This window comes from Orbicella franksi, chromosome 4, assembly GCF_964199315.1.
Source record: "Orbicella franksi chromosome 4, jaOrbFran1.1, whole genome shotgun sequence".
Lineage (NCBI taxonomy): Eukaryota > Metazoa > Cnidaria > Anthozoa > Scleractinia > Merulinidae > Orbicella > Orbicella franksi.
Genome location: NC_138148.1, coordinates 18,635,376 through 18,661,647, shown reverse-complemented (window position 1 = coordinate 18,661,647; position 26,272 = coordinate 18,635,376). Strand labels below are relative to the sequence as shown.

The 26,272-nt window shown below is 38.7% G+C and overlaps 1 protein-coding gene across 1 annotated transcript; it reads left to right on the top strand.

The window, feature by feature from the left end:
* The first annotated feature begins 7,881 nt into the window (after positions 1-7,881).
* LOC145485584 (uncharacterized) lies at positions 7,882-26,080 on the top strand. Its single transcript, XM_081464231.1, has 13 exons — positions 7,882-8,293; positions 9,171-9,257; positions 9,690-9,803; positions 16,918-17,007; positions 17,188-17,307; positions 17,803-17,907; positions 19,113-19,232; positions 20,960-21,064; positions 21,506-21,592; positions 21,768-21,854; positions 25,222-25,528; positions 25,630-25,639; positions 25,855-26,080. Exons 1-13 carry the CDS (start codon positions 8,288-8,290, stop codon positions 26,078-26,080), a joined length of 1,464 nt encoding a protein of 487 aa, XP_081320357.1. The 5' UTR covers positions 7,882-8,287.
* The last annotated feature ends 192 nt before the right edge of the window (positions 26,081-26,272 follow it).

The window sequence follows — 26,272 nt, the reverse complement described above, 5'->3', positions numbered from 1 at the left end:
ACTCGAGACGCTGTCGAGATCCTGCTTTGAAGTTCTATCGGCGAGCGAGTAACATTGTGCATATACTGCCACATGTAGTAGATATTTCTGCTTTTTTCCTTTGAAGCTAGAATTTCACCTTCCTCATGGTAAAAATTCGACACGTTGGAAATAAAAAGAAGACATGACTGATCATCGCAGTTATGCACACAACTTATTGCCTAACTGTACCGGTATCACAGAGCAATGATCAATTATGTCTTCACATCTTTCTTCGTAGTCCAAATATATGATCTTTCATATATTACTTGTCAGCTGGAAATAGCATGCGCAAGACCCGTAGTAATACTCTTCAGGCAGCTGATCATTACCATATGATTATTTTCTGTAAGAGGCCTTGTGATTCAAAAGATGTCAGATGTCAGTTCAGTTCCTTCCCTGTCGTTTCATTAAAACCATTTCATAATTTACGAGAGAAAGTCACATCTAAATGCAATGTTGATGTCCAGGTACATAATCATATGTAATTCTTCCCTGTTTACCCTAGGCAAGCCTTGTGAGAATAGCACCTTACCTGTTCTTATACAAATAACATCAAAAGAAAAATAAAGATAATTTCCTTACACCTGCGACGTGGATCATACTGCTCCGAGATTAACACTCCCAATAGATTAGAATCTTGCCACTAAAATAAGCAAAATATCAACTAGTTCAGATATTTTGGAGTAGACGAAAAGATATAAAATGACCAAATTTCCACTTGGCATGTGTTCATTGTGACCAAGTTTCTGGAAAAGTATTAATACTGTCGAACCTTTCTACAGAGGCCTCTTTAACGTGGATATCGAGGAAAGTAGCGTGTAGAGATGGAGCCGTAAAGAGAAGTTTGTTAGATGAATTTTTTTTCGAGGGGCGCAATAGTTAAACTTCTTCAATGCGTGTTAAAAAATCGAGTATCGCAGTGTACATAAAGGAACTCAGTAACGGTATTTTGAGTTATTTTGGCCATGACCTGAAAATAGTAGTTTACCTAAGATCGAAAAACTGAAAAGAGATAAAAATCAATCCATAAAGGAACACGGTTTGTTGAGGATTTGGAGAAGATTGCCACGGATTACAAACGACGAACTTGAAAAATGTAGGCTAAACCTTTTAAGATGCCCAAACCGTAAAGTAGGTCCTTTAAGACTCGTGATAAAAAACAAAACATTTTAAACCACACATTTACTATCAGAGAAGCACAGGTGAACTGTAAACTGACCTGTGTCTGATTAGGCAGAGAGGTCCGGCGACCTTGCTTAGAAAAAAAAAACAATATCTGTATTGAAAAAAAAAACCACTTGAGCATACATCATCCAGTTTTCCAGTTTACTGACCCTGAATATCTAACAGCTTTCCAGCGCTCGGTTCCGATAACTTGCGATCGTGAAACAAAGTAACCCAGGAGTTTTACGTAGTTTCTATTCGTTTTTTTTTTTTTTTTTTTTTTTGGCTGTTAATGTTGGCAGCTATTCAATTAAGCCAGGAAGACGAAGATCGCAAATTACGCGTATTTATGTTTTATTTAAATAAAGATCATTCATTACGTAAGAAAGTCTTAGTAATTATAATTCTTAAGTTCATAATTGAATATCAAGTGCATCTTTAGAACCTTAATATTATAGCTATAATTTAATATCAATCATGATGAATCAATGCGGTTAGCCTCATAACCTTTTCATCTTTGATTAATAACAAAATTAATATTACGTTTAGTAATGGTAATAGGACTGCTGAGTGGAGTCCAATTCAGTCTGTAATCATACGAGTGATAACAAAATCGGACTGGACCGCGCAGCGAGAGTCCGATTTGTTTATCACGACTGTGATTACAGACCGAATTGGACGACACGAAGTCTTATTACAATTAATCATGAAAATCACAGTTTCCGAGAAAAGAAGAATAGCCAAGTTATGAAAGAAAGGGAAAATTTGCATTAAAAGACTGACAAAGAAGGCGTAAATTGTTTAAATGTGACCAAGGTTGTGATTGGTTGATTAAACTACAACTTTAAGTTTAAGTTTGATTTCAGCGATCCACAGGCTGGAAAGGATCTCTGTCACCGACGAATCGCCACACTGAAGAGCCATATGCGGCGTTACATAAATGAAGGCCATGACATTAAAAGTGCTACTGATATGGAGGCTGCGATCGATTCCTATGGCGGGATTAAAGGGTGCCAGGCAGCAGTTGTTAAGGTTCAAGAGTCAAGCCAGACCATGAAGAAGCACACAATGCCTGGGATTCAGTCTCTGAATAATTTTAGTTTTGAGTCTGGAGGTCTGCGAGTGTGGAAGGCTTATGATGTGGGCCCAGGTAAACGCTTTACCCTGCACAGGTGAATAGATTTGGAACACCTCAAGGACCTACAGACCTACGAGTCGAGCAGCCCTTCAGTGTACCGTGAGAGGAGGCTGGTGCTTTTAGATCCACGACTTTGAGAGGTGAGCACCGACAGCCTCAGCCTAGCACTGCACAGTCTGTTGAAGAAGAGCTTTCAAATGTCGAGGCTACGAGAGTTTATTTCGCTTGCCCCGAGGAGGGATGCACAAAGACATACCATTCTTTTGCAAATCTGCAGAAACACATGGACGTTGGAAAACACCTTGTGAGATTAGAGAGAGAAACTACATATGACAACATCAAGAGAAAATGGGCCGAGACGTGAAGGGAGGTGTCTGGAAGCTACATACACAAAGAAACAGGGTCGAGCTCCCAAACGGCCTGTGCTGATCCCGCATGAGAAGTTGCTAAAGGATGGGCTCTGAAAACATCACGAAGAGCAACTCGCTTTTCCGAGAAGGTGAAGACATATCTAAAAAGAACATTCCTGGAAGGCGAGGAGACAGGGAGAAAGCAAAGTGCTGTGGATGTGTGCAGCAAGATGAAAACTCTGCGTGATGGTAATGGCAGGAAAATTTTCAATAAAGAAGAGTGGCTTGCTGCTGACCAAATAGCTAGGTACTTCAGCAGATTGTCTGTGATGTACAGATGTGGCCGACTAGTCATAGACCAGGCTGATCCGAGTCCTGCTCAGGATGAGGAGGAGGACTTTGTTGCAGAGGCAGAAGAGATCTCAACCAGGTTTGAAATTCGAAGGCAGCTGGAATTATGACACAACGAATAAGTCAATCACATATGTAATATTCTCTCTACTACTTCTTACCGTCCTTCCAGGAGCTTCTGGATGCCAAGCATATATTTACTTAAAGTTTATAATTTCTCGAAAAAGTATCCTGGCTCGCAACTCTGAATCCGATCCCACTGTTTTGTTTTGTTTTGTTTTGGTTTCCTTTAACTTCGAAAAAACTTACATTTCGACATGGTGATTTCAATTCAATAATGAAAAATAGAGGTCATAGGACTCGCTTTTTAATTATTAGCAAGTAAAGCTGAAATTAAGGTGTTTTTGATAGGTTACTTCGTTGTCATGGTAAGATATAATTTCAAGATAGAATAGTCATAATTTGTTTACCAACAATAGGCAATTCTTATTGCTTTATATTTTTTTACTCTAATCTATTGATGCTCGAAACTGTTGTACCACATTCATTTTAGCCATTTTGAGGAGCTATCTGTCTTGGACACTACAACACGATCGCATTTCTATTTCTATCCAGAGAAATTTGTTAAATGATTTGCCAAAATATTGCTATCATACCGGCGTAGAGCTATCCGTCACTAATTAAACCATCCAGCACATTCCTTTAGGTTCTTAAATGACATACTGTACTTATAAAACAATAATACAACATCAAAATGTTTTGACAAAACCGTTACACTTATATTTTCAATCCCAAGAGATAGAGCTCGAGTAGTTGTTGGAGACTGGATATCATAGTCTGGTGTTACTTCATGTCAGACAAATTCTTGCTTTTCAGCAGTTAATCCCAATGAGTTGACAAAACTGTGAATATAATCCAGAATAATCTGACAAACAAACCCTTGGGCAAGGCTCCTTTAAAATTACGCAGCTTGGTTACGTCATATCCTAACCAAACAATCCACTAATTCCTGCTTCTCAAAAATAGTTGCTCTACATGCTATCATTCACTATGATGCTATACATTGGGTTTTCACTTATCACTGACATCAGCTAGGTATTGCATTCCATGGCATAACCCTCCTCAATCATGAAATATATTTTCACGAGATTGTCACCGTGACAATATCGTGGAAAATGCTGGTATGTTGATTTAAGAGGTTTAAAGAGGTGTCCAACCGTAACCGTGATTTGTTTGGAAATATTTTCAATAACAATGAAATTGTCTCAAACCGTCAAACAAGCCTTAAGGATTTGCAAAACAAGAGAGAGTGACCCAGCATCTGCCTTGGTTCCCGAAACTGTCAGCAAGCTGACAATTTAGAATGCAAGCCGCCGGTGGGCGAATCGTGATAAACCCAGCGTTCAAAGACTGGGTTTACGAAGGCGAGAAGCCCGATTTCAGTGTCACCCCCGTAAAAAGGCAGATCACGTATCATGTGGAAGACGAGATTGGCACCACTGGAACTAAACATGACTCATGGAAGCAGAAAGAGTCTCACAGACAGGTCCACTTTGAGACAGCTAAGCCCGCTCAAGGATCAAATCGTGCATTGCTGACGCTATTGAGCATTGTGTGTTTGATCTCAATCGCGGCTCTTGTGCTCACAATATTAATGGTATTTGGGAAAATCGACGGCGGATGTGGATCCTCCGCAAACGAAGGTTAGTAGATATGAGTGGCCGAGATATATAGACCGATAAACAAGCGAATAGATCACGACTTAGCAATACTGCTGCATACCAGTTTATAAGGTATGTCTTCGTTATTCATGCAGCTTTTTTCTAACCACTCGAGTTAGTATTTTTTTCTTTATTTCTGATTTTTTTTTTTCATCCCTTAAAGATTTTAAAACGATCTTTGATTAATATCACTATTTTCCAACATTTCTGTACATGTCAAATGAAAATGATAATCTGATAACAACAACAACAAAAAAACACAGAACCAACGGAAACTGACTAGAAATGTTAACCGCTGAGTTTATATCCGATGATACCCAATATAATGAATCAGCTTTAATTTTATCGTGCTTCTTTGCTTGATGTCGTGTTTCAAACAAGAAAACGAAACATCTAAAAAATACACATTGTCCAAACTTCACATTCCTCTTTCTCAGAGACTGACAATAAAATAGGTTGCGAATATCAAGTTTTTTTTAATAATACGAAATTATTTTGAGATCACGCAAATGATACTGTTTTGATTACGTCACTATCTGATCACACTAGAAAACAGTTAATAAGCGTGCATTTAATCATTTACAACAGTTTATTTGAGCATCTGTCGCTTTGAGAGAAGGATTTATGCTTGAAGATAATGTGAACTCCATATCTGCTTTATTTCTGATACCATAGTTAAAAAAGACCGCGTTAGATCAAGTCATAATCAAAACAAAAACATGATACCATAGTTCCAACAGTGATAAAGTTATTTTATTGTGCCGTCTCTTTTGAATTTCTTATTTTTAATGGTAAACCGGTCGTGGAGCCGCCATTACGAAATGATCAATGTATCAATTGTGCGAATGAGACAGAAGAAACTCGGTATGGTTTCTTGTTAACTTGATGACAACGTGCTCCGAACAGGTAATCAGTTACACAACGGCTTCCGAAAACTAATAAATTTAAACCTCGCAGAGGCGAACAAAAGCTCAATGGCAATCCTTTACACGACTCCGTTAATCTACTTCAATCATACAATAGACAGCGGAATGTTAAAATAGTCATTTTTATTGGAGCCGGAGATTGAATGATGTATTTTCAGGGTTCTATTTAGCGTAGATGTCATTACAGATTTTGCTATGCCCAACACAAGTCGTCCGTTCCGGTCTTTCTGACAAAAGAAAATTAAAAATGCAAAGTTTTACATCTATTTCGTACTTGTTTGTGTTTAATCCTTGTTTTTCATACCGTCTGAATGTTTGTTGCAAGAAAAATGAATACAAACATACCTTTTATTTATCCTCGGTCGGTGCATAGTAGGGCCGAGCAAAACAAATAACAAATAAACATAAAAAGGTTTCAAAAAGACTCAACTGGTAAGTTGGCTGTTCAAAGTCACAAACGACGCCGACGGTTTGAACTCTGATCTACCATGAAACAACGTAACTCCAGCTTGTGGTCTGAACGGGACTTGAACCCGCGACTTCCGGATTTCAAGTTTAGTTAAGCTCCCTCCTCCTTGTTGCTATTGTTTTTACTTTGTAAAAACGACAAGAAGACGATGTTTTTCAGAAAATCATGTTTGTCGGGCATGGTTTGATTTATTCTCTTACCCTTCATAACATCATGTCTTGACTAAACGAAACAAGTGAAACAAAACGAATCGGAACGGGAAAGGTGTAAAACTGAAAAACGGATTTCAAACATGGCATGTAATAATGGTGGAAACACCATATGCATAGATTAACCTTCGAAACTTCAATTTTCGGAAACCATCGCAACAATAATTTTCACTCACATCATACTGTTTGCCTTTTTCATACTTTTATTCTTACACTCTTCCTAATCATAGCTACATGTACGTATGTCCGTCTAAATGATTGATTCCCAGTTCTAGATTTCTCTTACTGATGACGGTTTTTAAGAGAAAGACGTAGCCGTCGACTTAGCAGTGGACAACCTTAAATTAGCATTCCTTTCCTGCGTTAAAGCTCTTACCTGAAAAATAAGCTCTTAAGTCATTCCTCACATTTGCATTGCGCATCCTTACTGCGCATAATTTATGGCGTCATTAGCGCGCGTTCGGGCGCGCGCATATTGAAAACATGACGGATTTGCCTTGATATTGAGCTCTGTCAGTTGAAAAATGGCTCTAGCTCACCAACGAGCACGGGCACCCCAATTTTTTTTCCAGTCATTGTAATCAACTAATCATAAGCTTTGCGTGAGAAAAGACTGATCTAATTTCTATTGCTGAAAATTGAATAAATAAGAAAAATAACAGGTACACTGTGGTCTTTTCTATTTTGCAGTCGGTAACCACGTCAAGAAATTTGGTTCAAATTTTTAATCTAGGATTTAACTTTCTGCCTGAATTAAACTTAAAATGTTTATTTGTGTCCGACACAATGTATTGACTGTAGTTTAATACGTGTTCTTTTGAGCCTGGGTTCACAAAGATCTTACAATTACTGGGAATGCGTTCTTATAATAAGCATTAAATAATGCCAAAATGGGGTATTTTCAATGCCTCACTGCTCCTTAAGGAGCATGGGCACCCCCCTTTTTTATTTCAAAATTGAAGTTATCATATGACAAATATTCAGTGGACAAAGTTTGAACAAAAATATATTGTCACTTTTATTTCAGAGGAATTAACTTAAACTCACCAGAAATTCATACCTCTACGAGTGAAAATGCTAGTTATCTAAGTGACAAACAAACAAGAAGCGGAGAACAAAAATCTTCAAAGAAGAGCTTACATAACTTGAATATTGACAATAAATTTCGTGAGCGTCTATGGTGATCAGAGCAGTATTAAAAGAAAAAAGTGGGCACAAAAGAGATTTTTCCTTTCTATTTCCTGTATGTTTGAATTCTAAAGAAAGTACGGTCTTACGTGTAGATATCAGTCTTTCCTCCCTTCATTTTCTTAAGAGTATAATAATCAACGGCTCATCAAGAATGTGAAGTTGATCTTTTTTTCTTTTAGCCTCCCCTATAAGTCTTACGACAGGTTCAGAGAGTGAAGTGTTAGCTAGGATCAAGCTCCTTCAGGAAAACGTCACAAGCCTCCAACTGGGTTTGGTAAGAACATGCGTCAGAGTGCTTTTTGTTATGCCTCAAATAGCCTAAGGGTTCCACCAGCGCCAACTTCCCTTCCTTCCGAGAGTGCGACAAAGACGGCAAGAGCTAGCGATCACGTGTTTCAAAGGCTAAATATGTCCATTGTCAATTAGAACTGATACGGCTGCCGAGTTTCCTTTATAACTAATTACAAGCTTTTTCACATGGTAACGAAAAGATTTTAGTTAAGTGCTAACTGTATCATACGTGCATACAACAATCATACAAAAACCCAGGGAACTGTATGAGTTGAGCCAAATTAAACGACTGTTACAACTGGCTTTTAAGTGTGCGGGCCTGCTAATTGTTAGCCACACATGAAAGAATCAATCCACTTTCATTCTTATGCTCGTTCGTAGGCAGAGAAAACCAATGAGCTCAAAGAAATTCGTTCATCCCTCCAAAATCTTGAAGAAAAATGCAACAATCTATCAATGAAGGTACGTGCATTTCTATTTAATATCTAGCGTATCAGATGTTTGTTTTTGGTTGTTGTTGTTTATGATCTTCTTTTCCGTATCGTCATGAATCAAAGTTGGAATTTACTTGACCGCGAGACGTAAATTCAAGACGTAATAACAATTTATTGTCTTGTTATTATTCTTTAGATAGAATCGACTGAAGTTAAACTTCAAACAGCAGATGATTTAAACTATGATCGCCTTCAAAGAACTATTAGAAACGAGACGTTAACTATTCTTTATAAGGTAATCATGAAACATTTAGCATTTGCACTGAGGGAATATCAGCTGGTGAAAGTATGAGCTGAATAAGGAGGCGTGGAATCCTGGAGTGTTATTTCTTAAAACCAAATATTTGTCAAGTCTGCGCAGGAAATTTATTCAACTTTGGAGGTCCGGATTTCAAATCTCTTGGACGCCACTCCTGAAAAACTCCCGCACAAAGCGATCGAGATTTCCAAAAAAGATATGTCGAGTCGAAAATTTCTATTTTATTTTCTGAAAATACCCGGATATTCCTGAGAACTTTCTAGAGGTCCTCTGGAGGTCAGAATGTCTCTGATCAAGAGCAATTCCACGCTGATTCCTGTTATTTGTTGTTTCGTTTCATCTACTCTACTTTGGTTAGGCTTAATTTAATTTAGCTTACCCTCAGCTTAGCTTTGCCAAAGGTTCGCCTGAGCCAACATAAGCTTAGCTAGAAATAGTTGCTTTTGTTTCCTTGTAACAAAGTTTGCTCACCATGCGCAGTAGGTCAAAACTTTGTTTGGGAATTTAGACGTGTGTAACAGAATTTCTGATCGGGGTCTCTATTTCCGTTAGTTCTTTTTTCTAATTGCCGTTTGGACTATTGTAGTTGAACGTGACCGAAAGTCAACTCCAGATGAGTGACAGCGATTTAGCTTCTTCACTTCAAGAAACAAAGCTCAATCTAACCACAAAGGTTTGTCCCATTGTACTCTTTCAACAAAATGTAGAATTCTACTTTTAACCTTTTTTTCTCTCTAAGGATTGTGCTTCTGAAAACGGTAGAAATATACTCTTAACTGTTGTGTTTAGAACTGCACTTTATGAATTTGTTCTGTTCTTTTGTTGATGTTGCTGTCGCAATGGACCAATTTCGATATATTAAAATTCAGCCTAACACAATAGACCTCAGAACGAGGCTCTGGGGAATAAACCCCACAAACTCTGTAGTTATTCCTCAGAGCCTCGTACTGACGTCTGTTGTTTTAGGCTGAATTTTAATATATCGAAATTGGTCTATTGGCGTTGTCGTTGCTGTTGTTATTGCCTAAGCATGCATATGCTGAGGATTAATTGCTTAGTTACTTCTTTTTCTATTATTCTCAACATAAATAAAACAATTTTGCAGTTGTTGGACTCCGAGCAGAAATTACAAAGTTCCATTGAGAAGACAGATCGAACGATGGACGACAAGGTAACACGACTTTTGTGTTCAAGGTTTACAGATCTAAAAATCTTCTTAGTTATTTAAGAGTAAATGTCAGTAAAAATCAAGGAAAATTCTAAAAATGTGGCCACGGTCGAAAAATCGATTTCGCTCATACTTTGCCAGTTTGAAGGCCTAGGTAAGTAACTGAAGGAAATCAAGTTAGTTTTTTGAAATATCCAATATAACGGCAGAAATTCACGAAAAACGGTTATCGCACCGAAAGCTCAGATTTCACTTCGCGATAATCCGAAATTTTACACTTTTCAGCTTCTTGCTACACAGTCGTTTACATCGCTGTGAAATGTTCTCAACTTTAAATGTATACATTGATTCTGCCTTAATCAAGAGATAGTGATAATTTTTATTTCTTTTGTTTTCTGGCCGAACTGAGCCCCGATTAAGTAGCCATACTTTTCTAATTAAAACAAAACTCAAAAGTTATGCAAATTCAGTGAGGAAAAACGCTGACCGCTAGTGCTTCAAATTGCCTGATATTCTAGCAAAAGACAGTTCAATCAATGAGCTGTAGGCCTACAGTTTCATTTTTGTGGGATCTACCAGCAATTTTGCATGAACGCCGATCAAAAATCGAGAAAATTGCAATTCAGCCCCTTTGAAATTTGCAATGTAACGCAACACGCTAAAATAGGTAAGACAATTTTTGTTGGCTTGAGACAGGACAATCAAAGCCTATTAATGTCTTTTACATTTGAAAAGCTTTAAAAGTAGTATTTAACTTAAAAAATCGCCGACAAGAGTTTAAAAAAAGAGAAAAAGAAACACCAAACTTTTAAATCGCACTGTACGGGTGCGCAAATGATCCCGGGACCGCAAATGATCCCGGACCGCAAATGATCCCCAAATTGGACCGCAAATGATCCCAGACCGGAAATGATCCCCGATAGGGACCGCAAATGATCCCGACTGAAAAATAGAGAATGGCATGGATGATGGGATGGTGTGGATAGGGAATTGGCGTACGTGAATACCGATGCTTTTATTAAAGCCATCTTATAATTATAATGGCTAACAACTCGCTTTTTTTTTCATACTTTCGACTAAATTTTGTTGTTAACTACGATGTTATGAATATCACCACTCAATCATCAAAACACGACTTGGCTTGCATTTCTTTGCAATTCTCAGTAAAATTATGATCAGTGTAACATATGCTACATATCCTGCTTTGTTAAACATTGATATTTCGGTGTTATAGTTAAATCACATTTCATCAGCCATTAACGCCACTCGTCTAAAGTTTTCAACTAAAATTTAACCACGAAGCAACTATTAAGGAAGGCGCTGTCACCTGAGTAGACCCACAAGCCTACAACGCTTCATCACTCTGTAAAACACCTAGTGTGTAGCCCTGGAAATTTGAACAAATTTATTTTGTAATTTTTCCTTGCTCGTATTTTGGCTTTAATTCCTCAGAAATGACTACTTGAGTATTCTAAGAAGCCAAAATTCCAAGCTATAGTTATGAAGTTCAGCCTCATGACCAAGCAAGGCCAAGGCTTGCACTTCGCTTTGATAAGTTAGCTGTTTGATAGATGTTTGATACTATCGCCACCGGGATTTCGAGAATGTTTACAAGTATGTGTTTTTCTAAGACTTCTAATTCAATAGATCGACTTCACGTAACGTGCTTTTATCCTCATCAGGCATAAGAGGCGGTATATTTATATCTGTTTACAATTAGCGTACTTCGTTTGGAAACCAGAGCATTTTGAATTTCAGGGTTATTGAGGTTGCGTGACACAAGGCTACGATCGAGTTTGTTGAAAAATATATACTTATCTCATGATTTTGAGTCTTTTTAGAAGTTAGAGCTCTAGGAAAAGTGCTTATGTAAATGCTTGTTTGTTTAGTACCGATAATCAGTCGCCTAGAAAGCCAAAGTAAGTACCAGATGTTTACACTATATTCCCGCCGCCATATTGGTGTCCCACGGATGTATACCAACATGGCGTTTTCTTACTGGGCTCTGTAAATTTCTGGGAAACATTTACGACGAATTTCTGAAGTTTGGGGAAACGCACAGGCCTAAATCTTGGAGAAGTGTCTTGTTTAGTTATCTTCTATATCGTACATCACAATTTCTTAGCTTTTTCCATTGGCTGGTTTTCGATTTATTACTTTTTTTTTATTGCGTGACAGTGAAAACGATCTGTAATGCTCGAAGAACAAAACAGCAACTGTGGAATATTTTTTTGTAAAATGATAAAACTTGTTTTTTAGTTCATAATTTTTGCACATGTTCTCACCTTCCTCTGATATAAATCCATGCCATTCCTTATCTTTTGATCGGGATCATTTGCGGTCCAATATGGGGATCATTTCCGGTCCGGGATCATTTGCGGTTCAATTTGGGGATCATTTGCGGTCCGGGATCATTTGCGGTCCGGGATCATTTGCGGACCCGTACAGCACTCTCCATCTTCTCGCTGCCCGGTGTCACGCTCGAGCGATTTTCCAAGGGAAACAAATTTGAAACCATTTTTTCACCGTTCAAAATGAGTCAAATTTTAATAACAAGATCTTTGTTGTTGATGTGCGAAATCATGCACTAATAAGAGAAGATTGCCCAGTTAAACCGCCGAACGAAGTGTAAAAGGTCCCAATAGTTGCTGCGGAGCGAGCGGAGCGAGCGAGCAGCAACATAATCAGGATTTAAGAAGAATATATAGAAGGGGGTACGAATTCTCGAATTCATCACTTTTTACCAGAATGCATTGCAGTTAACCAGACTGCACTGCGCCACTTTTACCGGAGTGCATTGCGCCTCGAACAACAAGAGGATGTCATACTTGTCGAGCCGTCGTCCTTTTTCGCGTGGATTCCACTGGGAAAGTTTGCTCTGATTTACCTGTAAAGCGATGTGAAGAAGATCGTGCTTGACTTTTACAACTCTTGCTATGCGGTATGTGAAAGTTTGTAAATCTGCACGATTAATTGTGACATCTTAATCTTAGTATGTCATTTCTCAGCAGTCTCGCCTCCTTCGTCGAATTCTTAAATGAAGAGAAATCGTCGTTACTAAAGCCTGTAGAATAATTAAAACAAACGAAAACCGTGGAACACGCTGATTTCATATATGCTGCAATCTATTCCTTTTCATCGAAACATGAATTTAAGCTAAAGCTTGAGCATTTTCACACATCGCGATGAACACGTTCTCGACACAGTCTGTCAAGTTCTAGAGATATTTAATGCGTACCAGTATAGAATTTATAAGTTAGATTTCTGCTCCTACAATTTCCACATCTTTCGATTTTCGCAATCTGGTAAAGGGGAGGCTGATGTGTATCGTTTTATGTCCAAACATACTTCAGATAACAATGTGCTTTTTTGTCTCGATCCTTTGTCACACCTCGCCATCGATGCGTCATCATGCATGAAGTTGATGCATACAAGGACAGATTTTAAGGGACACCACGATTTGACACTACTTTGAGAAATAACAGTTAATTTAAGTCTTGAAACGCGCAGATAGATGAATCACGGCATTAAATATGTCACTATCAACAGAATGTGCCGCAGCATTACTATCTTTTAGATACCCTAGTATATACATATTGGAACGATGTCAGGGATTACAAGCTTTATGCCGTCGCTAGCCAGTACTGAGGAGGCTATCTATTCCCACGAAAAGTTAATGTTGTATCGATAACCAAGCAAACAACGCACTTATCAAAGAAGAATCGAAGTAAGCTGAATGAGTTAGAGACGCCCCGCGCGAGTTCGTTCTTCAATACGGTGGAATTTGTGCCGGCACGCAGTTACGGTCTTACCGCTCATACAGTGTAATAAGGATATCAAAAGCCACTAAAAGTCCTTCAGATTTTATCGCATTGAGACATACGTGAAGAATATTTTTGGCGAGTGTGTGCGTCTCGAGAAACCGAGAGACTTCTTGGAATCGACAATCTCATTGGTTAGGTCAGGAGCCCAGGACCGGCTCCCGATTAGGTACAGGTCCAGAAGTTGATTCATGTCACCCAAGTATCTGTGGAAGTTACACACACGGCAAATGAAAATTTATTCAAGTCCGTGAATTTACTAGAAGATTCAGAACAGTTCTTACCTGTGGGCTCAGGCGCGCCAGTGACGACTGAAGTCTTTGATGAACAGAGAACCAGAAACTCTCCTCAATGATAACAACGCATATTCCGCCTTGACTTGCACCTGCCGGCTTGTACTTTAAATCAGTCTAACCAGATAAAAAGCAACACGCCAGTTCTTGTGCTAAAATTGTTCATCATTAAAGGAAGTCGAGGTAAGCAAATACTTTAGGAATAATAAAGAAATAATTTCCGTAGTTTTAATGGTCACACCCTCAATGACTAGCCAGAAGCAAGGTAGTCCTGTTCTGGCCCTCTCCTTGTCACGCAACGTAGAGAGGGAGGGTCCCTCTCTCTCGGCTCTCTCCCGACGTTTCGTGACAGAGAAAGGGCCAGAACTGGACTAGAAGCAAGGGAAAAAAATTGACGCGCGCAAGAATATCACCAATGTTGCGCACACGCAATTTGCTTAATTACGTTTGGCCACCTTGTTGCAACATCCAACATCTTACAGGATACTTGTGTTTTCGAATTATTTCTTGTTAACTTGTTTGAACTGAAAAGCTTGTTAAACCAGGGTCGAAGAAAGGCTCGTCAACTGAATGAGGCAGTAGTTGGTGGTATAAAACGATCCACAAGACTACATGATAAAGTATGATAAAGAGTAGGTAGCACTAACTTTTTCAGAGGTGTAAACCACAAGGTAGCTAGGTTAAAGATATACCGACATGTCATTGGCTACAAAAATGCTTCATGCTTTAGTGCTAAATAGCAATGAAAACCAACCGTGACGTCACAAATTTGGTTTGTAAACAAGGCAATTTTTATCAGGAGTTTTTTCTCATTCCCACCCCAGCGTTGTCAATGCAATTCAACTCTTTTCTCCTCCTTTCTCGCCCTGCAAGTTGATCATGAAACTGATACTGACGTCTCTTTTTCCACCCCGATCAATGAGCTGAATGCACAGGTAGGCTTTTTTGTACTGGACGAAGCTTCAAGGGAAAGCAACCTGATAGCTGAATATCGCATAATTTGAAAAAGCGATTGAAGGTTAAGTTATGGAGAAAGCCGCTCCATCATCTCCTACAGATTTGGCGCATCTGCCAAGTCCGTCACGTACTCGCTGCATAGTAGCACCGTGGACTGCAGTGTAAAGCTCTATGGTACGCGTTGTTATTTGAGAAAGCTGAACAGTGCGTTTTAACCGTCCCGAATACCCTTGCTCCTGCAGATTTGAATTGCTTCTGGGAGGAGTTATCTAAGCGCAAAGGGAATCTAAGAACAACTGGTGGGGAAATACTTTGAACGCTTCAAACACTCCGTCACTACCCCGAAGCTGCATAAATTACTTGACCTTCGCCACAGTTGTCATTTCCAAGATCGTAGCATCGGCCAAGTGTATCATGCGTGACACAAAACAGGGAGAGTTAGGGAGTGATTAAGTTTCGTTCTACTCGTGTTTCTTCCCTATTACAGGCAATTTCTAAGTTAAATACTATTTCTAAAGCATTTCAAACGTTAAAGACAGTAATAGGCTTTGATTGTCCTGTCTCAAGCAACAAAAGATTTTTACCTACTTTAGCGTGTTGCGTTACATTGCAAATTTCAAAGGGGCTGAATTGCAATTTTCTCGATTTTTGATCGGCGTCCATGCAAAATTGCGGGTAGATCCCACAAAAATGAATCGGTAAGCCTAAAATTCATCCACTGAGCTGTCTTTTACTAGAATATCAGACGATTTGAAGCACTAGCGGTCAGCGTTTTTCCTCACTGAATTTGCATAACTTTTGAGTTTTGTTTCAATTAGAAAAGTATGTCTACTTAATCGGGGCTCAGATCGGCCAGAAAACAAAAGAAATAAAAATTATCACTATCTCTTGATTAAGGCAGAATCAATGTATACATTTAAAGTTGAGAACATTTCACAGCGATGTAAACGACTGTATAGCAAGAAGCTGAAAAGTGTAAAATTTCGGATTATCGCGAAGTGAAATCTGAGCTTTCGGTGCGATAACCGTTTTTCGTGAATTTCTGCCGTTATATTGGATATTTCAAAAAACTAACTTGATTTCCTTCAGTTACTTACCTAGGCCTTCAAACTGGCAAAGTATGAGCGAAATCGATTTTTCGACCGTGGCCACGATTTCTTTGATTTTTAGTGGCAATTACTCTTAATTATGTAAAATGTTGATCATATAATGTGCCCTGTGATTGGTTGTGTGATCATTTTGTATGGAGCCACCTTAAAGTTCACATCCGCAACGCATCGATCAAACGCAAAAATTTAACGCCAGTCCAGTTTTTTTTGTGACCTCGACGTTTGTAAGTGTTTGAAGCGAAAATGTCCAGGACACTTGTAAGAAAAGAACGGAGCTAAACCGAATGAAAGATCGCAAGACTAGATGGAAAAAATTATCATTTTGCTTAATTCATTACTAGCGTACAAACTATTAGTTTTCAATCACTGTCTTAACTTTTAGCTCGATTTACCTTATGATTCAATATTCCTACAAATATTGCCTTAGAGTATATAGTTCTTACTAACTTCGTCTTCTCAGTCCGCACTGTAAGTTACGAACCGAGTTTTTTTCCCCCATCGATTTATGGCCCAAGCGAGAAGCGCCTGACGGGTTCGGGAACAATTTCTATCCACACGGAACATCCGGCTTAAGATTTCTGACGCACCTCGAAAGCAAAACGAGCCAATTTAAAATCGCTTTTAAGTCGTTAGCACGCTTTGATATACAATTTAGAGTATAAGAAAGTTTTAAACTTTTATTTGCTATAAAAGTTAAGAACACTTGGCGATAAATCACGGAACAGTTTGGCAACAAAAACAACTTTAAATTTCATGCGGGCCGTACACGAGAATACTGCCCGCTAAACTGACCAACCACAGCGCGCGTACTAACTGAGAGACATAATAATTTAAAATATCCTTACAAGTATCCTGTTTTCTCGCGAAATATCAGGAGGAATTCCGAACCAAAACAATATTTAACTTGAATTTGCACAAATTTACTTGCTTGACGGTTTCACCATATAGCAGTTGTATATTTTAGTTTCTGATTGAACAATTTTAGGTACAGCAACTGGATTCGACTATAGAAGTTGTATTTACATTGGCTAATGAGATGGAAAGGAAATTTAACAACTTCACGAACACTACCGAGGTATCCTTTAAACTGGTGAGGCTTGACCCGTGATACACAATCAAATGATAAACTTCTTCTGTACGCAATTTGGTGCGCTACAATTTCGAAGTTCATTATATTAGCATTTGAAACTAGGAATAAGGATAAGCCATTGAGATCTCTAACTTTATTGTTTTTATCATTATACTTTTTTAACAGAGAGCGACAGAGTTTCAAGTGCTAAGGACAGACCTAAGCTCAACTAGGAGTGAGTTGCAAGCTGCAGATAGTGATTTTCAGAAATCTTTGTCAGATGTCAACACAACCCTGAAAACAAGGGTAAGCCAGTCTATTCAGTACTCTTTATGTTTTACGTTTACTTTTTAAAATTTGTCCACTTAGATGGTGCCGTTGCTTGCTTGTTTGTTTGTTTGTTTGCTTTTCTGTTTCTTTGTTACAGATCTTTTTTCTAGAAGATTCCTTACAAAAAAATACTCGTAAGGTACCGGATTTTCAATTTCTGTTTTTAAAATTAAACAAGAGTTGTTGAACGACGGTTGAACGAATACCAACGAGGTCAATTAAGTGATCGAATTGCGTGTACCATAAACATCATAAGTTTATGTTAACCGAATTTAACATTACACTGAGAAACGTGCAATGCAAAGACGCAACTGGTGAACTATCCCGGCTATATTTAATGAGGAGATATCAACCTAGGTAGGCAGGCCGACCCATTTAATTATTTTTCACACCACAGATATGAAAACTTACCCACCTGCATCATGTACTACTTTTGACCAAGGTGCTATCCTCATTTATTTACCATTTCAGATCGACAATCTTGACTCTGACACAAACCAGTTGTCATCAGTTCTAGGAGCAACACGAAGCAACCTCGATAAGCTCAACGGCACATTGGTTACTACTACACTAGAGGTAGGTCTGGGAGTGGCCAACATTGTCGAGATATACATCTGGTCATGTTTATGCGTACTTTAGGAAAATTTGTGAATCATGCTTTTGACAAGAATTTTTAACCGATACATTTGAATTTTGAAATTTAGATCCTATAATATGAAAATTGTTTAAGATATCAACATGTTCTGGAAAATTAAAAGGCCGATAATTTTGAAATTCGCCAAACAAGCGTCACAAAAAACCTCTCAATTTCTTCAAACGGGCTTCACAAAATTCCTCATAAATTAAGTCTTAGAATGGTGAGCTATCAGGGCCTATCTGTATTCACATACATTGGCTGGCTCACGAACAAATAGCGGGAACGTGGAGACAGAATACCGCTTAGATTAAAGGTTGACGCTATCCAAAGCTTACTAGGTAATAACAACAAAGCTGGGTCAAACACAGTGGTACAGTCAGCGCAACAAAAAGCGTAAATTCACAGACTGATTTCATAAGGTGGTGCCAGGAGCAAGTAGAAATAAATATTCGATCCGAGTTATTGTCTGTTTGTCCCTTTATGTCCCCCAAAATACCTTTACCCCGGCAAATTACATCATCTACGGAAAACCCTTACCAGTTTGCGGCAAAACAGGTTTCTTTTCTGGGGAGGAACAGAGCTGCCAAGTCGAGAACTTCTAATCATCGTCTTTTCGATTGTATTAAAAACTGATAAAAAATGATAATATAATCAAGATCTCTGGCTTTTCTGTCACATTCTCCACGCAGAGCTTGCCACTTGGGAATAACGAGCCTTGACATGTGAAAACCGAATTTTATATGCAAATAGTCTAGGTTTACCAGGCAAAGTCAGCATACAGATGCCACCATTTTCTTCTGTCAGAATTAGATGAAACACGTACCATTAGAGTAGTTTCCTAATTGAGTGTTGTAAAACCAATTATAAATAATCACTCTGGCCAATAAAAACGGGCTCATGCAGACAATCTATTGAACAAATCAAAACTCCAAGCAAATGAAGGTAGCTGATGAGAAGCGCGGGAAAATTTGTGCGCGCGAATCACGATTGGTTGCCTGTGCTTCTCGTTGGATTTCAAAGTGGCGCGAGTAAAATCAAAGCAAATACTATTTTTTTTTTTTTTTGACCTAAAAGTCAAAGCCTCTCTATCAGAGATGTGTTTCTGTTGTAACCTCAGTTTTCATCCACACATTTCCATTCATAGGTACAAGATGATCTCTTAACAATTAAGAGAAGTTTAAATTCCACCGATGAAAACCTGAAATCTTCAGTTGGCAACTTACAAAACGTCATTGGCATGTTAAACACAACTTTTTCAGACCAGGTAAATCGCAGTGAATAACCAATAACGTCTGAGTCAATTAACGAGAACGGTTTATACATAGGTTTTGAGAGGACACGTTATTCCCATGACAAAATTAGGTGGTTTTTTTTTTGTTTTTTTTCGGTTTGTTCATGACGCGAGGTTTCTATTGAAGGCATATTCTAATTGACCTCTATGGTCAAATTTGCACATCTGTAGCTTCTAAATTATTTGAAATCCAAATGGCCCTATCAAAGATGGGATTTTGCATTTATCTATGCCATTTTGAAAAAAATGGCGCTAAAATTCACACTTGAACATTACCAAGATAAAAGTGTACGCATTGGCTCTGACTATTTCGTGCCGAGTTGATAATTGTTTTCATACCTCTAGGTAGAGACTGTATTTTTCACCCGACAAAAACACGAAAATGCTTGAGACCCTCATGGTAACCAAAGTGAACTAGGATAATTTACCAATTTACTTTCGAAACTATATTTGGACCAATCCTACCTCATGTTAGTTATAAAGCTGTTGCATCATCGATATCTGTGGCATTATAGCCTAAGCCAATGGCATAGCAGAAAAGGAGAAGACGGGCCAAATTTCATCCGTTGAGACTAGACGTTTCTTAGCTTACTATAAAGCTATCTACAGCGTTCGTTGTTTTTAAATGTGGCATTTATTTTTACTGCACTTTAGGTACAAGAGTTAGGGCAGGAGAATAATAGACTTCAAAGTGACCTGAAAGAAGTCAACACTACTGCTCTTCAGCAGGTGAGGTACCGATAACCGAGTGACTGATCTATTAAATATAGACTAGTATTGTTTGAATTTACGACCAGAAGGCACGCGCGCGAAAATTACACTCCTAGGATGAAATGTAGGTTCCAGGCTAGCCAATAGGATTGCAAGTTTGCCAACAGGTACTGGGTTTTGTTTTTCCAGTAGCAATTTTCTAAAAGTAGTTTGATACAAAACAATATTAAATTTAAATAGAGTACTGCTTTCCAGGAATAATCATAGAGGGGCCAAGCAGTCAAGCAATGTAAGGTATACAAAGGGGTGTAAGATGAAATATTGATATATGAAGACTAAGATGTAATAGTATGCAATAGTTTACAATTAATCACTGTTCTTGAGTGGAAAAGTTATTTTTCTTTTCCCGAGAATCTCGATGTTTCGTGAGACGGAGGCGAAGGAAACATCGAGATTCGAGGTAAAGCAAAACTGATTGTTTCCCTAGGGACCAGCGAGTAAGTGATTTGTTATATAGTTGGAGTTTAGGGCAAAGTTGTATGGCAAGCAGTTAGTGGGAGAGCAGGCGACAATTACTTTATTGCTGTCCATTTTTGTCCGGTGACCATAAATCAATCAGTGAGAGCGGGCGTTAGATTCGACTAAACTCCAGCTACAATCTTGGACAGAAGTCTTGGGACACTTATGTAATTTAACGAATTGTATGTGTTTTACTACTGAAGTTAGAAAAAAGCGCTGCTTTCCTTTTAAAAACGCGTCACTGGTCCCCCTCCCCACCCAATACAATGTTGAAAATCAGAAGAAATTGCAGGTAGTAGTTTTCAATATTATGGGGGGTAGGGGGGGGGGGGAGGTTAGGCAGGTGAAGTTGCATTCGCGTGTGACGTGTGCGCAAAAGCGCCAAAAGTGCAAATTTGTCCCAAGGCTTTTGGCCGTAATTGTAGATTTTTGCTTCTTTTAGATCGTGTGATTACTGTTTTATTCGTCAGATCGAGCAGCTCGGTTCATCCATAGCTGCAGTGCACATGTTGGCAAACCAAACAGTAGACAACTTCAACATTTTCAAGACAAACACTAGCAGTTTTCTGGCCTTGGTAAGATAATTTTCCATGGATCAATAATGACTAGGTCTAAAATAAGTTGAAAATGTCCGTTTTCTGTTTTGTAATAATATCTTTTCTTGCCGCGATTGTTTCAACAGGCGATGAAACATAAAACGAAAATTAAGCCTATTAACTTTTTTTCTTTCCATTTCTCAGACCTTCAGAAGGATTGTATTTTTACGCTTATTATCACTTGATATACAACAGCAATGCAGCTGTTACATTAACGTTATCATTCTAGACATATTTTTACTTAACTTCTACCTTTAAGCGGAGGGTCACTGGCGGAGAAGGAACAAGAAGATACCTATTTGCGAAATAAAATGATAAATACTAAATATATGTTTCTAAATGTTTACCTACAACATGCATAGTGCGATTTCCGTGTCCCTTGTTTGCTGCTGAGTTCTTGTACGTTGCACGTCACTCTAGTTAAACTCTGGGCTCGTTACTTTGGAGCAAAGATTGAACCTCACGAAGGATGAGCTATCTATGGCAATTTCTCAGACGGACACAGAGGTAAGGAAGCTTTTGTCTTTATTGACGAAATTTGTTTAGACCATGTTTTGCTGTGCAGCTCTTAACAAACTCGACGTACCGCAATTAAGAGGGAGATAGCATTTAGACATACCGTCTAAATTAGGATTCATATCAGTTACTATATATTCTTCCACTGTTTTCACGTTTCTAACAGCTTAACAGCACAAAAGAAAGACTCGATCAAGAAGACAACAGCATCAGAACACTACTGGACGATATCAACACAACTTTATCCATGAGGGTACTGGTCTCTTGTATAGACGTGCTGGTAACGACGTTTTTCCGAAGATTCCCCACTACTTTCCGAAGATTTCCGAAGATTCTCCAAAACTTATCCGAAGGCCACACGAACGTTTCCGAACATTTCCCTAGAATTTCTTAAGATTACGGAAGATATCCGAAGATAAACGAAGATTGCCGAAGACTTTCGAGGAAGATCCCAAGATGTTTCGATCATGCACCAACGAATTTGAGTACAATTTAAGAGACAAACTTGAAATCAATGAAATCATTGATATCTTCACTAGGGGTGTCTGGAAAACCCGAATAGCGAATAGCGAATAGTCGCGAATAGTCCCGAATAGCGAACAGCGAATAGCACGAATAGCGCGAATAGTCTCGGATGATGCGAATAGTGGCGAACAGTCTCGAATGGTGGCGAATAGCGGCAAATAGTAGCAATTCGTAGCAAAGAGGGTACCCTGTATCTCGCAGTCAACCTCGCAGGAACGTAGGATGAGATTTTCCCGCTAAAAAGCAGAGACGCTTTTCAGGACAAAAAGAGTTTCTAAACGTAATTTCTTCTGTTTTAACCGCTGCAAAAGCGTAAATACGTCTTTATTAGGTTATCCTTGTGTTTTCTGTTTTCTTAATGTCGGCGATGGACAGCCCTAGCCTAAGCCCGGAGAAGAACTAGAGGATATTACACGGTGGCGAGAAGATATGAATTGTATGTGCGAGTGGCAAGAGCAATATCTCACGAGTAGGGGTATCGAATGGGCTTTGCGAGTATTTGCGAGCACGCGAGCAGTGCGTTTATTTTTGCGAGCACAAGCAGTGATCAAATTTGTCTTGCGAGCAGCGAGCACTTTAGAAAATACAGTTGGCGCGCAGCGAGCACTTCGTAAATTTCTAAGCAGAATTTAGATCTCTCTTTTATTAGAAAGAAACCTTTTGCGCCAAGTAATCTGGCTAACACCGTTCAACCAATCCCAGCGGCTTACAGCCAATTATGCCTTGTTCGATGTCAAACTGTTACGTCAGGTAGCTTCGCTTGAGCTTCTGTGCGGTACACTAGGTGAACGCTCAAGGAGATCCAAAGCTTTCTACTCCGACATTGTGAACACATCACGGGAAGAAGCTTAAAGTTACCAGACTTTCAAGCGCTGTGACATGGAAGGTTTTTTTGGTTGTATTAATATTTTTAGGAAATATGAACAACGCGGCATTTAGACTAACAAGCATTTCGAGCTTCGGTTTTAATGATTGGCCAACGTACCGATTGACTGAAATAAGAATCAACGCAACGGAAGAACTGTGATAAATGCCACTAGGCCGTTTTAAAGTTTACATTTTATATATATTTGATATCTTTTAAGCTTTTTAAATCTTACCAAGTTCATATATTTCATTTACTTTATATTTATTTATTTATTTAGTTATGCATTTGTTTTATACATTATTCATTAACTTGTAAATAATTTTAACTTAAGCTAAGGTGTATTTTATTGAGTAAATAGTGTCCCCAATGAGTTTATTTTTTTAAGCTAAATACTATTGACACTTTAATAAAGTCTTTCATTCAGTTCATCCATTCATTCATTCATTCATTCATTTATTCATTCATTCATTCATTCATTCAAGCTTTATTTGGAGGCTTCTAGGATTTAACCAATTGAAATCAAACAGCTCTGACAAGCTCTGAAGGTCGAATAGTAATAGTAATACTCAGTACATGTCTTCATGTCTCTAGATTACTTTTTACCTTTGCGGGTGCCTTTCGCGAAGAATTTTTACGTGCGTCAGTTTCAATAAAACGTCAGCAAAACGAGGAAGCATGTTTCCAGAAACATTCATAGCGCGTGAATGTTTCCCCAATGTTTCTCAGGTTTGCCATACGGGAATTTTAACGAGAATCCGAGCATGCGAGCAGTGACAAAAATTTTGCGAGCACGAGCAAGCGAGCACTCATCCAATTTTTTCGAGCAATTCGAGCAATGGCCAAATTTTGCGAGAACTTTTAAATTGAATGGGACCATTCGATACCCCTACGAGTGAGTGCAGCGAACGAGTGAGATATTCTTGCCACGAGAACATAAAATTCATATCTTCGAGCTAACGTGTAATGTTCTTTTTATTATATAGACAAACTGATGACGGCGTTTTTGACGATTTTCCGGAGATTTCCGACCACTTTCCGAAGATTTCCGAAGATTCTTCAAAACTTGTACGAGGGTCACACGAACGTTGCCAAACATTTCCGAAAAAGTTCCGAAGATTTTCTAAGATTAACGAAGATTGCCGAGGACTTTCGTGGAAGACCCGAAGATGTTCCGATGATACATCAACGAGTTTAAGTACAATTTAAGAGACAAACTTGATATCAGTCAAATCATCGATATCTTCACTAGTGAGGATATGGAAAATACGCCACTAGAGTCCCGGATGTGGTTTCGTATTTTCCAGTAAAACACTCGTGTCTATATAATAAAAGGTAATAAATTCACTGAAATTCTGTTGCTTATTTGAATAATTAATTAACACTGACTATTGACGACTTCGTCACTATTTGCTACTTTTCGCGACTGTTCGCCACTATTCGCACTATTCGAGACTATTCGCACTATTCGGGACTATTCGCTATTCGCTATTCGGGTTTTCCAGACACCCCTTCACTAGTGAGGATATTAAAAATTCGCCATCCGAGTCCCGGATGTTGATTCTTATGAAGTTTACAAGTCCGGTATTTTCCAGTAAAACACTCGTGTCTATGTAATAAATTGATGTATCGAACGAGGCCTATTGAATGTAACTGAAGTGAAATTCTCGTCGCTTCAGTTTTCGTTGTTGCCTTTATTGTCACTACTTTCAACCGAGTTCATTACAACATTTAACTACTATGAAATGGATTCGCAATAATTCCACGAGCAATTTGCCGAGTGATTTCAATGTTATAGATTGAAGGGCTTGAAAGGGTAAAATGGGAACTGAGTTTTGCCAATTGTTTTTTCAGTGAACAAATGAGATTTGGATCACTGGGACTGGCAGTTGCAACAAAAAATTGATATGGGGCTAAATTTGGGTACAAAAAAAGGCTGACAGATGGGATTTGGGTAAATTTAAGCTTGATAATGAGATTTGTGCATCTTCCCACTCCCATTCAGGACACTCAAGGCTTACTTTCTTATTGGCAAGCAGCACACAGTTGACTCCCTCAAACTCAGCACCAGCGGGATTATCTTTCCATGTCTCTCATTAGATCTGAGCCGGTATAAATGTAACTTAACTCATGCAAAGTGAAAATAAGTTGTTTTGATTAATTACTGAATGCAACGTTAGCCCTACTTCCTGTCCAAGAGAGATTTATAGTTACACTATCGATCTCGCAGGTAGACAACGTCAGTAAGCTCCAGGGCCCAATCGGTCCTCCCGGTTTCAACGGCTCTCAGGGACCGACTGGTCCTGCTGGACCTCCAGGATTCAATGGAACACAGGGACTCCAGGGTATCATGGGCCTTCAGGGCTTTAACGGCTCACAAGGAGCTCAAGGTCTTACCGGGCCACAGGGACCTCAAGGCGCAGGAAACATTTCTCAGTGTGAACACAGGACAGATTCGGTGGCAGGAAGCCAAAATCCAGTGACAATATTTCCTCCTGCCGCTCCAACTACGGTCACTTTGGAAGAGCCGAGTGTAAGTAACTGTTTTCTACTCTAAGAGAACTGAGGACTTTTTGACGTTCTGTGATATTCTAAGCTTTACATCAGTATAGATAATTGTCGAATTGTAATTATTTAGTAATTAATAAGTAATATTTGAAGTATTGTTATTCGAACTACCACTTATTTATTTAGTCTACGTCCACCCCGAATGTAGAATAACCTATTATATATTTCAATTTATCTCAAAACTAGAGGGTCCAAGATTCACAGAGAATGCAACTCATCTCATAGATGTCTTCTTAAACAGAACTTACAAGAGACTCAACATGATATTTTGAAATGTAATAATGTTTTTAAATAGCGTCGGTCTGGAAAGAATTTTTAAGTACTTTTTTTTCTTCCAGGGTAGAAGGATAATTAGCGTCACATGCTCAACAGACAGAGCTCAACAGTATCTTCTTAGAAGCAGCATAAACCCCGCCGACGGTGTTCAATTTTACTTTTGTGATTGTTACGGACACTATGGAACTGGCTCGCAATCCGTGGACTGCATCATACATTACTGGGAATGCCCGCTTACCACTTAAGAGCGAATGTTCCCAATGGTGAAACATATCGTGGCAACAGCCAAAAAATAAATTCGCTCATATTCTCAAGTTAGGTAGGCCTTAGTGTCAAACAAATCACGACATACTTCGTTTGGCTGAATATCGATTTATTTACGAGAAAAGCGATAATAGCCGAATTCCGTCAAAATGCCGCTTTTGGAGCTCAAAATT

Bases quoted from the DNA above. Each gene is read 5' to 3' on its own strand.
- LOC145485584 (XM_081464231.1), top strand. The intron at 19,233-20,959 runs GTAAATCGCAGT...TTTATTCGTCAG, and splicing joins ACACAACTTTTTCAGACCAG to ATCGAGCAGCTCGGTTCATC. The intron at 21,593-21,767 runs GTAAGGAAGCTT...CGTTTCTAACAG, and splicing joins TTTCTCAGACGGACACAGAG to CTTAACAGCACAAAAGAAAG.